The following is a 16799-nucleotide window of genomic DNA, read 5'->3' as shown; positions in this document are numbered from 1 at the left end:
TATCACGATGTTATAAATTATATGCGGTAGGCATCAAAGACTGAATGTTAATTCAATGATCGGTACGATCCCCAGCCAAGGTATACAAGATATACACAACGGCAGGTAACAAGATGTCAATCAATTTTCAGTATCCAATCTCAGGCTTAATTTCATCTGATTGACAGGGGTTCACAGACCAGGTAAAATTGAGGGCGGTGCTTATTTCCTCCCCCTTTAAGGAGGGATTCTTCTCATAAGAACACTTATTTCTTATATTTACAAATCAATGAAATTTTCACAGAATCAAGAAGACAATATCACTAAGTGATGGTATCAGTTAGATTAAATTTGACCGTTTTATATTAGAGGGAAGGTCAGGTCAAGGTCAGTACCTTTTCCCTGGACATTAAGAATAGAAAATTACTGTTGCCAATCATGCGATGCCTACTTCTATTTCAATAAATTAAATGTTTTTCTTTTTGCATAAAGAGATATTACCATATATGGTCTATAAGATGATATTATCAAATTTACATAAATAAAATGGATATTGGCTAATCCGAATTTTCTCTATTTTTCTTAAAATTGTAAGATATTTTAGTTATTTTTATATGCTTCCTATATTTAAATTTTTCTTATTTTCACATATGGTACAGTTGTCACATAAAGATACAAAATGATATGAAAACAAAAAGTTTTGACCGTTTACTAAGAGAGAAAAAGCACTTTTTACGGATTTTTGGCTCAAATCTGACCTTAGATTGGAAGCTTTTAAAAGCTAACATAATTGTAGTTTGTTTGGAAAATCATATTTATTTGATATATTTTAAAACTTTAGTCCCTTATTATTAATTTAACTTACATTTAAAAATTTTCTCAAGTCTTTGATTGTATAAAAATTATAACTAAATTTATTGTTCTATAATTATTTTGAGAGGCAGAAAAGAAGATATTTTCATACGCCGCCATTCCTCCCTTATGTCTCAAGAATATACTCTATATAGATGTGATCAACATTATATGTAATTCCGAATCTATAGACTTCAGCTTTCTCTATTTTCCCCACTTCAGAAATATTTAATTCCTACTTCTCTACATTTCACATAATCTCAGCGAGATTCGTCGAGACTAAAAATTTTGGGCAGACGTCTCTTACGAGACGTCTGTCCAAAATTTTTAGTCTCGACGAATCTTGCTGATCACATTTCACATACTAGTTAATCAATATATGAAACATTATTTTACAACTCATATGTAGGATATATACTTATATGGTAAGGACTCGAGTGATACATGCATTAAGAGGGCTGGGTGGTTGTGGCCATTTTCAGACTATGTTGTTCTCCTTTAGAAGAAGAGCTCCATATAAAGATATACAAAAATGATCAAATTTTAAAATTAAAATGTATGAAATTTTTGTTTGCCAAATGATAGTTGACAGCTTAAGATAACATATATAAAAAATTAAGTTGTATCTGATGGTTAATTTGTTGACCCCCCAGCCTCCTTAAGGTGTACTTATGCAGGCTCGTAGAATGCGGGGGGGGGGGGGTTGTCCCTTTTTTTCTGAGTATAGTTTTTCGCTGTAGTTTTAATATGGAAATTTTCAATGAAATTTTGGTTGGCCTCCCAATTTTTATTGCTGTAAGGTCAAACACTGGCAAATTCCAGCATTTGAAAAAAAAAATGTATACCAAAAAGTTAGAGCCCCCCCCCCCTTCCATGAAATAGGATTATAGGATCTTCCAGAATGGACAGTAAACGTTTTTTTTTTCTGCTTGATAATTTTTTGCCCCCCCCCTCCCCCACTTTTCAAATCGTTGATACGGGCCTTTATGCTAGGTATGAATAAATAAAAAATACATGTACACGACATATTGAATTTGATCTGATTATATTTCGTCATTTACAATTCTTGCTACGACTTATGAGAGCTAATCCTGAACAAATGCACTTCATTTAAAAAATAAGATTACCTTGAATTCAATACTTACAAAGGCATAACCCCCCCCCCCCCATTAAAAAAAAATAATTAAAAACCACGGCTTTGTTGATTGACCCAATGGTATTTATTGTTAGGACAGTGTGTACTGTTATAAAGAATTATCTCGAATTCTGAAAGGTCGACTCTTTAAGTCATTCGATGTGTACAGAGTTACATATGGTTATAATCGACGCTCATGTTTTTCAGTATGATAAATATTTTCAATTTCCAATGTTAATTATGTTCTACTTCACCTTTTCAAATGAACATAAAATATTTATAAACTGAACTCAAAACACAAAAATTAGGAACAGCTCGCCTGTGCGAGTGCAACAGACTTTATTCATAAATGTTACATAAAGAACGTTTGCTTTTCTTCATGTAACATTCTGCAATATAAAAAATACATTGTTAACTTCGATATATTTACATTTCCAAATATTTTTCCTTAAGATTCTTTGCAAAGTAGAAATGTTCACGATCTCCTGAACTATTTATATTTGGACGAACGAAGTGAGGGAGAATATAAATATATGGACCATATATACATTGTACACGTTGTACACACATACATTGTACACATCATAGAATAAACTCAAAGTCAACACAGTTGTGTTCTCAAAACTACATGCTTGGATGTCGGAATCACTTACTTACATATGTAGACTATGAAACTGACACGATTGCAAGTTTGGATTTACAAACTTACAAGTCTGGATTTTTGAACACGATTACCCTCCATATTTTCGCTTTTCCAAGCTGATTAAACAGTGACGATCCCCGTTTCAGCGTTGAATCTGAAGGACCCGGACCACAATTAGCTTATAAAGGCCGGTAGACTTATATAGTAAAAACACGTGTTTTAATTTGTTTGAAATATTTTTATAATGATGTATTCAATAAAAAAAAGTTATTATGTGCTTAAACAATATGTCCACCACACGAACAAAACAAGAAAAGGGGTGTTAATAAGCATTTTTCTCCAATTTTAATACATTTGTGATGCCATGCTCTCAAAATAGCTAACGCATGATGAAAAGAAGTGTATAAAACAAGTCAATTCACTATCCAATTCAGTATATACATCTAAGTGCATAGTTTATGCTTTAAAACCATGTCATTGCATATCATTGTAAACCTTTGCCCTTCCTGTCGTCAATGAAAGTCAGACATGTCAATATTCCTGAATGCACTATATTAAAGTGGTTGACCCTCACCCTTTTATTGGGGACCGGGTGCATATGCCCCATGATGGTACATGGTCTTTTATCAATTCTAATACAATTTATGTCAAACATTAATATATATATAGCTGAAAACACTATATCACATGTGTGTCTTTTCTTGAAATAGTCGGACTACGGTCTTTGTTTCCTGCTTATTAAGGGAAGCAGGAGGGGAATTAGGATTTGTCGGAAGGTGGGATGAATCAGACTAGCTTCCATGCCCTCTCCTGGTTCTTACGGGCCTGATAAAATAAATATCTTATTCTATTTTATAATATAGAATAAATTAGAATCTGCAAGTCTCATTTTCTGTTGATGACACTGGATACAATTTTTCTTCATTCATAGCAAAGGAATTATTTTCTGGACGCAGACTTATGATTCTCAGCATAATAATTAATTTGCTCACGTCAAACAAGCTTTTTAGTAAAGCTAGGTCTCATGCAAATTTTATGTTTGCTTAAGGTCATGTATTATTTAAGATAATCGGAAGGCGTGCAATGGAGAATTCCAGACAACATATTTATAAAAAAAAAAAGTGATCATTAAACTTTATGTACGTATATATAATTGTCATACCAGCAGAACAAAGGTAATACAAGTAAAATGAGGCTATAATACGGTATGGCATGTCAAACGTTGCAATATTCGATCTTTTCCATTTGTACTGTATATTTTTACATTTGTATTGTATAATTTTCCATTTGTATTCTATAATTTTTCATTTGTATTGTATAATTTCTCATTTGTATTGTATATTTTTTATTTTGATTGTATAATTTTTCATTTTATTCTATAATTTTCCACTTGAATTGTATAACATTTATTCGTATTCTATATTTTCCATTTGTATTGTAAAAAAAAATCATATGTGTTGTATAATATTTTATTTGTATTCTATATTTTCCATTTGCATTGTATAAATCATTATTTGTATTGTACAATTTCTTATTTGTATGCGATAGTTTTTCATTTAAAAAGTATAAAATGGAAGTGTAAGCCAGCCATTTTTTTAATCGTACTTCTCTTGTTATGCCTTTGCAAATAAACATACTACATGTATTTTTTATTTGTCCACTAATTCATTATTGTCTATTATTTTGATATTCTTCAGAGACATATATTAGTTTAATTCTAGATCACATCCGTTTTCTTCATTCATGAAAATCTTTCACTAAAAATCCTAGCTGCTGAACTGTAGCGTTATGGTTTTATGTTTTAGTCTTTGACCATAACGCTACAGATCCGTATATAATGCAAATATGGTGCAATTTACGGCGCAAGATTTTCTGCGCACTTTGAGGATATATTTCGCTACTTTCTGGCATTGGTCAATCAACTCCCTTTCATTCCCTAATTCTAGACATATTCTATAACCAATCTGTAAATTTTATCCATTCTCTACATCTCCTATAACGTCTGTGGCGCCTTGGTCAAAGACTAAAATATAAAAGATAACGCTACAGTTCTGCAGCTTTAAAAATCCCAAGTAAGCCGTTTCCCGTCATTGCTTTTGTTCACTTAACTCATACTTCCTTTTCTTTTTCTTTTTTTTTTTTAAATCTGTTTCAAATGATGAAAATTTTATGTATCGAATTAATATGCTAAAAATGAAAAGTTTGATTCAATTTACAAACGTTAAATTATTCAAGTCCTCGGATCTCTAGATTTTTGGAAATGCTGGTAATATGTCAAACAAAACGCAATATTTAAAAAGAACGTTTTTCAGAAACATTTTGGTAACTTTGATTATTCAAAGAAAAACAAGATGTGTTTGTAAAACACTGATACATGGCAGCTTATGGCTGTGGTTAAAGTTTCTCAAATGCAAGTCAAAATCCAGTCCAAAAGACAAAAAATTTTGGTACCCAAAGAAAGGTCTTTTCTCGAGGAATATATCCGTGAAGTTTGAAAGCCCTAGCTGCAACTGTTCAAGAGTTATGGCGAAGGTTAAAGTTTTTTAAAAGTAAGTAAAACTTCAAGGTCAAGGTCAAGGTCAAAGTTGTTGGTATCCAAAGGAAGGTCTTGTCACAAGGATTACATATGTGAAGTATGAAAGCCCTAGCACCAACCATTCAAAAGTTATAGCCAAGCTTGAAGTTTTTCAAAAGTAGGTCAAACTCCTAGGTCAAGGTTAAAGGGTCAAAGAGGTTGATATCCAGAGGAAGGTTTTGTCACAAGGAATACACATGTGAAGTTTGAAACCCCAAGCACCAACTTTTCAAAAGTTATGGCCAAGGTTAAAGTTTTTCAAAAGTAGGTCAAACTCCAAGGTCAAAGTGGTTGGTATCCAAAGGAAGGCCTTGTCACAAAGAATACACATGTGAAGTTTGAAACCCCAAGCACCAACTGTTCAGAAGTTATGACCAAGGTTAAAGTCTCATAAAATTTTGTAAAAGTGGGTCAAACTCCAAGTTCAATGTCAAAAATGATGGTACCCAAAGAAAGGTTTTGTCACAAGAAATACACAAGTGAAATATTAAAGTCATAGCTCCAACCAATACAAAGTTAAGGGCAAGGTTAAAGTTGACAACAGACAGACAAACAGACAGACAGGACAAAAACAATATACTCCCGGGATCTTTCGATCCGGGGGCATAAAAATTGAAACTTGAAACTTGAAACTTTTATTTTCACTAAAGCCCCCACATGGGGTATGTTAGTACAATAAGAGTTTAACAATTGAACAAATCAACATGTGAACAGTTAACATAATGAACCACAAAAAGAACTTTGATATGATATTTATTTTTTTTATTTTTTTTAAAGAGTTATTTCTCTTGTTACAATGATGTAGGTAAAGAAATTTTGACCCCCCCCCCCCAATAATTAATAATCTGCAAATACTGCTTTATAGGAGATTATTTTCAGTGTTTTGCACACAATTATTTTCAGATTCAGTCCATTCTTAAAAACATTGTAACTACCATTATTTCGAAGAAAAAAAGAGTCCCGGAAAATATTGACATGTTCTGGTTTGTGGAGTATTATTTCTTATGACGTCATATGAGCGGTTTAAGCAGAAGAGAAGTGATTGATTTATGAAATAAGTATGAAGCAAATATTACTCCGACTTTTGGAGCGCGATGAAGATCCATCTCAAGGACTACGACCTAAAGATCCCAATTCCAGGATAAGCATCGAGGATCACGTGACATATGGCTCGTATCTTCAATCACGGTACATATCGTGTTGTAAGACGATTAATGGAATTAAACGCCTCCGAAAAAAATCAAGGACCTTTCCTCAAAGGGTTGTAAAAATTGAGATCGACTCGGAAGATCCAACAATCAATGAAATAATAGATTTGACAAAGCCAGAGATTTTGGAGCAATATATTAAGAAAGACAACAAAGAAGGAAGATGTTATGCAAGGATGTATGAGGAAGTTTTGATTGACGGAAGTGTTCCCCCAAGCTGTGTCATAGAGATTACAGAAAGTCTGAACGATGCCGATTCAGCCTGATTCTTATCCAATACTTGTACCAATATTTTAACGAACAATATATAGGTTCCTGTTAGAGTTATATCTTCAAAGTTGATTTTGTTTTAGCCTAGTTTATGTTGTAAATGTTTTTACTCTTATTTCACAATAAATCTAGTATTGGAATAATTGTCTGTTACAAATGTAACAATTACAATGCGATATTTGTGTGTTTCAAAGTTGTTTTCCTTGTACATTATATGAAAAATAAATGAATAAATAATTTAAAAAAGTATATAAATAACCTCTCCCCCCACCTCCACCCCACACCCCCCACCCCCCCCCCCCAAAAAAAATTAAAAATTAAATGCTTACAGTAATTGAAATGCATTTAGAAAATCAGCCATCCCCCCTCCAAAAAAATGCAACTAAAAATAAAATAATTTCCATACATTCCCTGCAATTTACCAATTGCTATATAGAAAAGAACAGAAAAGCATACCTTACATCAGTTAGATTAAAATCACGATATCCATTCACTAACCATCTTTTTAAATAATAGATTATAGATAACAAGTTGATTCACACTTCTTAATTGACCATGTCAGCGAGACACAGAATGATACCAGTTTTACATTGAAATAGTTTGTTTAGGAGAAGGTGGTCTTTAGATATTATACAGCAATGATGGAGAAGATGTTTGAAAATTTGTCATGTAAAATGAAGAAAGAAATATCTTACACTAATACATGTATTATTATGTTCAATACATAGTGTCCTCTACAAAAATTTAGAACTTTTCAATTTAAACTTGTATTATTGTTATATAGAAATTTAAATTAAAAAATTCTAAATTTTTGTAGAGGACATTAGGTACAAAATATATTCAAGAAGTATATTCATATTTCATTTCTGATATCAATATACTCAGAAAAGTAATTATACAATATACTTATACTAATGTAGAAATGTAATTATGTGACGTAGGAAATATTGTATTTTGTATATATAATATACCAAAGATGTGAAAAAATAATTAAAAGTTGTTTTTCTCAACTCAAAGTCCGCATTCTTCTTAAATTTAAATGTAATCTAAAATCTATACTTGTGTATAAAAACTCCGTTTTTTTCTTTTTACTTCAGAATCATGTCTGAAAAATCTAATGAAATTGTTTAGAGAAAAAAGCATTTTACAATAATTTGATTCTACTCCAAACAGAAAGATAATTTTACCAACAATACAAAAGAAAATATATATAAAAAAAAATAGATAAATAAATAAAAAAAAAAATAATTAAATAAATAAAAATAATTAAATAAATAGATTAATTAAAAATAGATAACTAAATTAAAATTAAAGTAATAATAATAATAAAACAACTGATATGCTTAGAATTGTGTATATTTTTCAGAAATCAGCCAATAGCGTTTAAGAATTTAGAAGAATAATTTATGTACTACATGGGACACACATATGCATAAATGTACAATAATATGTTTTTAACCTTAACAAACTCATACATGTTTTAAATTTAGTACTGACTGGAAAGCATGTAGCATTAAGTCATATCAAAAAAAAAAAAGGGGGGGGGGCACCTTTAATCTCTACCCTGGCCATAAACGTTATCGAATAAATTATGGTATTGAATTTCAAGAATAATTTTTCTTTGATTAACTTTTTAAAAATATTAATCAGTTTTTTTTCTTTTTTCAACGTCGGACACAATCTTCGATGAATTTTTAGAAACACAGTAACGCAATTAACCTAAAAATATTAATATTCAAAAATTGCATTGCTCAATTTAGTTATATACATTTTTTTCAATTCTTGAAATAATTAGATTTCATAAAATTGTAAATTTCAGAATGATCAAAAAAATAAACTACAGCGGCGAGGAGAAAAAAGGGTTTAGCCCTATACGCTCCTTCCTTCTGACTCTACGCTTGCGCAGAGAACCGTGGTCTCAAGTATAGAATGTGAGAATATGGTAGACCGAGGATTTTGACAGAATCCGCGAAAAAAGACAATCAGAACATATTGTTTACCTTTGCATGCTCAGATTGTTATATGCATAGACAATAACAACGATCCGGGGTGTCAATTATCTACAGGTAAGAGGTTTACGACATTTCTGTTTTTATGAAAAAAGGTTGTTTTGGACGCCTATGTAATACATTCAAGAAGAGGCATAAATATTTATGTCTGACTCGAGGTTGATTTTCCGCTTGCCGGAGAGGCCCGAATAAGTGCAACAATCTAATTAAAATTAGATGTTCCGAATCCGCTAAGCGGTAGCGGATTCGGAACATCTAATTTTAATTAGATTGTAAGTGCAAAGACCGAGAGTTTGCAGTATTGCATTTTATGGTGATTAATCTTTCTTATATTGCACACTTTGCTACAGTGCAGATGATTTTGTCAAAACTTCGCTGTACATAAGCATATTTAAGTCTTCAAATTTATTATACAATATCATAAACGAAATGCATGATATTTACTGGCAGTGTCTCTCTAATTTTCTAATTCAAGTTAAATCATTGTTGTATTACGCACAAAATCTACCTTTCACCTGTTAATTAAAATTACTCGATGCAGGTCTGGTCAGGCCGAAGTTTTTCACACTTTTCTCAAAATAAGTACGGACATAGCTAGAGGGCCGAAGGCGCTGTGTTTATTATACCTTTCCAATTGTTTCGTCTTGACGATAATCTTATGCCCACCACAGACGTAGACTCAATGATAAAGCTGTCTTTGTTTGTTAAAAAGATTTTGGTATGTTTTCAGTATTGTAATACTCTTTTATTTTATACTACTCTTCCTTACTTGACTTTGTATATGTGTAAATATGTTCATGTACCTCATATGCCATTGTATGATCTGAGAGTCATAAACAACCATACAAGGTATATTAAACAATTCAACGGACGTCCTGCCAATTTCATCAATGTAAGTGTATTCTGAAGTTTGGTTGCCAACTTACTTATTAAATTAATTTTATGCATGCTTTAAGCCTGTCAAATTGAGATTTTTTTTTATTTTACAAAACACACAACCAACTTGTGTTATCAAATATAATATATCAAATAAATGCTGAATCTTCATCGATACCAGAACGGGAAGTTGGGTCGGTGGGTGAGTGAGTAGAAGTAGTTTTGAAGGGGGCTATCTTTACCAAGTTTATACAGTTCTGACCTTTTCTTCTGTTATAATCATAGACTACAACTAAAACAGAGACGCTGGGTAAGTCCAAATCTGATTGTAAAACTTTGCAAAATAATTACGTTCAGCTAAAATTTGCTTGAATAAAAATATCTTTTAAAATTCTTTGAAATCAAAAGATTGATACCATTTTTGAGTTAATATAATAAAGAAAATTACTCTAAAAACGTACTAGTATTCTGATCTTAGTCGTAAGTTCTTTTGTAAAAAGGATCTGGACCCTGTGCAGCTCCGCTTTAAATTCGTTTATTTGTTCGTTACCAAAAGTACAGTACTTTCATGTATTGTTATTTTTTTTAATAAACCATACTTCACTCATGCTGTAATATATAATTATCTATGATGAAATTTCATTTTATTCCGATTTTATAACTCATTTGTTCAAGACGTCACTATCTGGAAATATGAAGAAGAAAGTAGTGAAAACGGGGGGGGGGGGTAATCAAAGCAATCACCTTTTGACCTTGACCTTAGAGTTTGATCTACTTTTGAAAAACTTTAACTTTGACCATAACATTTGAACGGTTGGTGCTTGGGATTTCATATTTCACGGGTGTATTCCTTGTGACAAAACCTTTCTTTGGGCACCAATATTTTTTTCCCCTTGACCTTGGAGTTTGACTTGCATTTGAGAAACTTTAACCTTTGCCATGAGCTGCCTAACGGGGGCATCAGTGTTTCACAAACACATCTTATTAATAATTGTAATTTCTTTGAGCAGGACTTTAAAAACGTAGGAGTTAGAGATGGTCTAGAAATGGCAATAAGTAGTCGTAAGGCGCATGCAATATAGAAAGACAGTACGTACATGTACGTAATTACCTCTACTGAAGGAATATAAATCAGACCGCCACAGGCATTGATTAAACATGGACAAAGCGTACAGTGATACAGAAAATGAACATCTTTGTCCAAACTGTGAACCAAGTAAGGTAAGTGGACAGAAATATCCTCATTAGGACATAAACTATTGAAGGCCAAAACATTGCAAATGGTTGCATTATATTTGAAGGTAACAACTACAGAGTAAATTAAGTTCTATAAATATTATCGCAAAAAATGTTCAGATGAATCAAATTTAATCACCAGTTTACATTTTTTTTCATTTTTTTAATTGAGTGATAAAGTAGCTGTCACTAAAAATAAAAAAAATTTCTGAGATAGTTCAGAAAAAAATATTCATTTGACTTTCCACTCCAAAGGAGGTGTGTTTGTTACCTTTCAGAGAAAACTACAAGTATACGAATTAGAAAAGGAAAGGAAAAGTACAAGTTCACTTTTTTTTTTTACCCAAATTGTGTAGTTTCAAACCAGTAGAGCCACAGTCACATCAGAGACGTCTCATTCTAATCTTTGAATGTAATCATTTCATAAGATGACTCGTAAACATGTAATATTTTTTTACTTCCATGATCATACTACGTATTATGCAGTGCCTCTTTTTTCTTTCATCGTGTAATATTATACAGGTATTTGTACACTGCTTTATAATTATTTTTGGAACCATGAGGAGCAGATAAAAGCATTCATCAACTTACTGTAATCTTTTGTTTTTTTTTCTAATCTTTATTAAGCGCCTAATTTTGTAACATATTAATTGATACTTATGATTTTTTTTTTTAAATATATTTTCTGACACGGTTATCTCAGAAAAATCATTTTAGTCCAGTCAATTTAGTCCTAAAACACCCTAACCTTAAACAAATTGCAACAGAAATTATTACAGTAGAATTTTGTTATTTATAATGTGCCTTTTGATATATCAAAACTCTAGAAAAATATATTTGTCCAAACATCACTTTTTTCAGTTTTCAAAAAACCCGATTTTTGTTCAAAAATGCCGATAAATCACTGTTTAAAAAGACACTCTATATATGCATAAAAATAGTTTTGCCATCTATATGATCTTGAATTTTCTTGATACGTCATGCAGAAATGAATCCTGCACACTGAAACTGGTAATTATTTCATTAATTGTTATGAATTCCTGTTTCCATGGCAACGGACATAATTGAAAAATAAAACTATTCCAATTCCTCAGTATGGCTTTGTGTAGGGATAAAGAATATGTAGCCATAGTAAGAATGACAAGTTTTATTAGTTAAAATAATTTTTTTAAAAATTATATATAGGGGACAATTAAGCACTCATCCCAGGAATTTTTATCAGGGGTGGGGGGTGGAGGGGGAGGGTTCATATTAAATATCACAGATGTCAAGTCTCGGAAGTTTTCTGACAAGCAAATATAAATAAATAAATAAACAAATAAGTAAAAGGAAATGAAAATAAATAAAATTAATTGCCTCAAACTTAAAAACCTTTTCAGAGGAGAAGGGAGGGAGGGGGGTCTCTTTTCATAATGCACATGACTTCTTGCCTTTTAAATAAGTGTCCCGGGGAATGGGTTCATAATGCACATGACTTGTTGCCATTTTAATAAGTGTCCTGGGGAAATGGGTTCATAGACATGTTTTTGTTACTTTTACATATAACCTTTTAACTCTTGAAAATCTCAGGGGGAGGGGGTCAGTCCCCCCCTTCCCGACAAATCTCCCTTTAAAGCAATGCATGCTTAGGACATTCATCTGAAATACGTCATATCTATGGATACGTATCACTTGAACGAAATCTTAAAAGTCAGTTTTCCCCATTGCTTTTATCTGAAAGGTTAATTAAAAGATATAATAAAAAGTAATATCGTAAAAATCCATTGAAGGTGCCACAGAATATCTAAAAAATAAATGAATGATAATCTTGAAACTGGAACTGGTTCTTCACCTAAATGTCAACCTCAATAGTATATATTCAAATTGCTTCTTTTTGTATTCAATATAATGTTCATTGATAGTTTTTATATCTCCTTTGGATTTATTTTGTAATTTGTGTGTGTGTTTCGGGGGGGAGGGGGGGGGGGTATCACATCATTTAAGCTCTCGGCACTTTGAAGTAAACGTTGCAGGTCTTTAGGATGAGACTTTAAAAACCCCATTAAAGGCCCCATATCATGGTACATGTAGGCGTTGCATGATAAAGAACCCTCACTGCTCAATAGCCCTAAGCGCCGTGTAAAGGTCTAAATTTCAAGCACTTTGCCGATATAATTATGGTGACGTTTCTATATAAGTGAAAAGTTCTTGAACCGGGCGTAAAACAACATACAATCAACCAATCTTCACAAGCACTGCTTATAGAGGCTTAGATCTAGAGTCATTTTTATGACAATTAAATTACCTATCTGATCATTTTCTATGCTCTTTTAAGTGATAAATTTCATTTTTCGTGATAGGAAAATAGTATTTTTACAAAACTTTTCTTATATATGCAGGTGTATTTGGGATGCTACTTGGAAAATAAGTCGATAATGTTGTGTAGTTTTTAAAAAGCTGAAATGCACAAATCTATTACATAATAGGATGTGTTTAAAAAAATACAAATAATCCACAACGCCGCTTATTTCAAAGACTTCCTGTAAATTTAGATCCCGGCCCTCGTGTGACCCTACTTGGCTCCGGGGTTATGTTAAATAGAAACTAGAAGCGAAATCTGAATCAAAGTGACACAAATATAATATTTAAGAAATATGTTTACAAATTACAATAAAATATACTATACATAATAAGCATAATTATAGTGATTATGCACACCCCCCCCCCCCCAAAATATGAATAAGGCCATCATTAAAGTATTGTTTGTTTGCCCTCTCCTGATTCAGGGTAAAATTATTAAATCGGCAGGTAGGTAAGAAAATCTTTTTTTTCTAGACAATTTCAACATATTTGCTGACAGGATAAGAGGAATAAAAAGAAAAAAAATATGATGTCCTGGAATGTAAAAACAAAAAAGTTTTGAGTCGGGCCATTTTTAGTCAGTCAGTCGGGAGAGGGCAACCAAAAAATTTTTCCAAGATGGCCTAATCTATTTTTTTTGGAAATAGCAAAGTAGATCTCACTAATATAATCAATATTCTAAAGAAAAAAAAATCTTTAAACAAGGTCATACACCAAAATATAACTTTTACAACTGTAGGTAATAAAATATTTTTATGTTGCAAAAATACCACTAACAACTTTCCATAGAATATTTCCCCTAACGTTTCCAATATCTAATAAAAGAGAAGTAAACACTAATTTATACATGTTATATATGTGCACGAGTTATTATTAATTGGAAGATTGAATTTTTACAGAAATACATGATTAATATATAATTTCTTGTGATTCATAGACCTAATATTTGAAAGAAAGGTTCCTACATGCTTAAAAATTGTGATGCAGATAATGTAGTATATACTAAGGTTTCAACAATATATCGTTAAGTTTAGACATATATAAGATTCTCAGATCTTATATCTCCAGTGCATTGGTGAAATTTAAACCAAAGCATGTATACAAAATGAATTATAAATTTTATTATGCTTCTTTAAGAAGAAAAGTGATTTGTTTACAGTGGTTAAAATTGTCTCCCTTGGTGCATATGGTAGCACATTTCTGCAATACATATTTTATCAGACCAGTAAATATTTATTTCTGAAAAACACATCTTTCGCCTTTATATATTTTTCTAGAGTTTTTATATGTTGATTATAATACAATTTACTAATTATAAATAAAGAAAAAAATTCTGTTGCAATTTGTTTAAGGTTTATGACAATTTGACTGGACTATTTGCCATGTAAATGTAACACGCTATCTATTCAGAAGATTAATCTATGATTATATAACTGAAATTCTCACGGCACAATAAGACGTTCATATCAAAACATTTGGAATACTCGTTCAATCTTATGTTAACCTTCGTTACAGTAACATTTGTCAACATGCTATTATATTGTATGAAGGACCCATGAATAAAATTCATTGCATTTTAAAGAGCATTTACAGTTCCTTCTTTAATATTCAGAGAAAAATGTCTTTTATAGCCTACTATCAACTGCATGATATTACAAACTGATGGAGTCTGACTTTATACGTTTATAATTCCTTCGTATCAATGAAATGAGTTGATCACTTTAGAACTGCATTTTATGTGTATAACTATTGCACGTCAAGTCTTGTACATGTAAAATATTTTCATTGTTACCACTCTAATACCTTAAAAGTTATTGCTTTAATCTTTTCCCCAAACTATTATATCACTTATGAATTCACGTTTGTATTTTATTTGCATTTATACCTAATGAGGATGAATGACTATGAAATGTTAGTTAACAGTGATCTTATAACTCTGTGTAATGTTTTAAGTACCGAAAAAAATATTTTGCTTTTAGGCTCTACCACACCGCTATCTTTTTTACTCAATGTAGTCAGAACTTAACAAATGTAATTTTTAAAAAAAAAAAAAAAAGATAAGTAGCTTGCTAAGTAAGTTCAACCTTTTAAAAACCTACGACCTGATTGTAGGTTTGTTGATCCAAAATTATGCGCATGAAAATAAATTTGACTAAAAACAATTTTTTTTAAAGACAGCAATTTCCCCATAATTCAAGATAAAAAAGAAACAAAAATTTCCTTAAAAAAGAGAAGAAAATATCTGATAATAATAGAGGTTCGAATTAACAAACATTATTTTTTCCCCTCTTGCAATAGCAAACACCTAAGTCGAGAAATGGATGGATTGAGAAACGTCCTCACTTTCTGATCATTCAAGTCGTAGGAAGATCGATACAAAACAACATAAAATTTTTAGATCTAATTTTTTTTCTATAATTTCTTTTAATAAACTTTTAAAGTTCGTCTTTTATATCTAGTGTATTCATATTTTATCTTATTTGTACAAATTAATAAAATAAATTAAAAAATAAATAAATAAATAAATAACGATGTCAGAAACCCAAGGACTGTCATAGGAAATCAACTGTACTCGATACAGTAATGTTCAGAATAAATGCAGCAAATTAGGAAGGCGACGTGGAATTCGGGAAAAAACATTCTTAGACAGACATATAGACAAAGTGATATTACCCAAAAGTTTAGAGGTGTCTTCTTCTTACTGTTTTGTACAAAAATTTAAAAAACGTTAGAGTTACCGCATAGCTTAATTTTGACGGACAGCCGGACAATGTGATTCTTTTACGACTCTCGCATTTTATTTGTGGCTCTAACTAAAAGTCGTTTTATAATTTAAAAAAAAAAGCATTTATGAATATATTTGGGAAAATGATTTGTTAATGAAATACGTAACGAAGAAATTGGAAAGATATAGGTTTTGGAAGATATAAAAAAACTACAAAAAGTTGTATGTCTAATGGTATCTCGTAATAAATTTACATTTTTTTTATTGATAAATAATAAAGACTATAATTCTAGTGGTTCATTTATTTGCTATATTATTGGCGCTTTTTGTTGATGTTGTAATAATCCCTTATAAATGACATTAAGAATTTTTGACATAGTCAAGATTGGATAGAATTTGATTCTGTTGTTTGGATAGAATTTGATTCTGTTGATGTGACAAGGCGTCCATGAAGAGAAAAAGTGGAAAAGCCATATTTTTATGTTTCTTAAATATTCACTATTATACTCTTTATGATTCTCGCTTGAAAAATTAATTCATGTGATGTTCTGTAATTCTCTCAATAATTGTTAGCAGGTGGTTCTGTATAGGTTATTACGACCTAATGAAGATCCTAGCAGAGGCCTCTATGCTAAAAACCCGTCTTCCGACGTCAGTGTAGAAGACCACGTGACCGATGGATCAAGAGGACGTGGCTCACGATTTATTTCGTGTTGTAAGTCATATTCAGCAATTGAAAGATTTGTGGCTAGAACGTGGACATCCCCGGTAAGGATTGTACAAATTGAGATCGACAAAGATGACTCAGATATAATTGAGGTCATTGATTTGACAGTTCCAGAAACTTTTGAAGAAGACAACTGGAAAGGGAGAAATTTTGCGTCTTGGGCGGAGGAAGTTTTAGTAGTGGGTAAAATTTCTCCAGAATGCATAACAGAGCTCCGGGAGTAA

General features: G+C 31.4%; 2 protein-coding genes across 2 annotated transcripts; both read left to right on the top strand.

Moving 5' to 3' along the window:
• Positions 1-6244: 6244 nt before the first annotated feature.
• LOC133182890 (uncharacterized) lies at positions 6245-6658 on the top strand. The gene has a single exon (XM_061317739.1). The coding sequence runs from the start codon at positions 6245-6247 to the stop codon at positions 6656-6658; it is 414 nt and encodes a 137-aa protein (XP_061173723.1).
• Positions 6659-10705: 4047 nt separating this feature from the next.
• On the top strand, positions 10706-16799 carry LOC133182889 (uncharacterized). Its single transcript, XM_061317738.1, has 2 exons — positions 10706-10768; positions 16425-16799. The coding sequence occupies exons 1-2, from the start codon at positions 10706-10708 to the stop codon at positions 16797-16799; spliced, it is 438 nt and encodes a 145-aa protein (XP_061173722.1).

This window comes from Saccostrea echinata, unplaced genomic scaffold (assembly GCF_033153115.1).
Source record: "Saccostrea echinata isolate AGI-Se365-2 ecotype Australia unplaced genomic scaffold, CSIRO_AGI_Sech_v1 ptg000009l, whole genome shotgun sequence".
Lineage (NCBI taxonomy): Eukaryota > Metazoa > Mollusca > Bivalvia > Ostreida > Ostreidae > Saccostrea > Saccostrea echinata.
The sequence above is the reverse complement of the archived record's forward strand: the minus strand, read 5'-3'. Positions and strand labels throughout refer to the sequence as shown.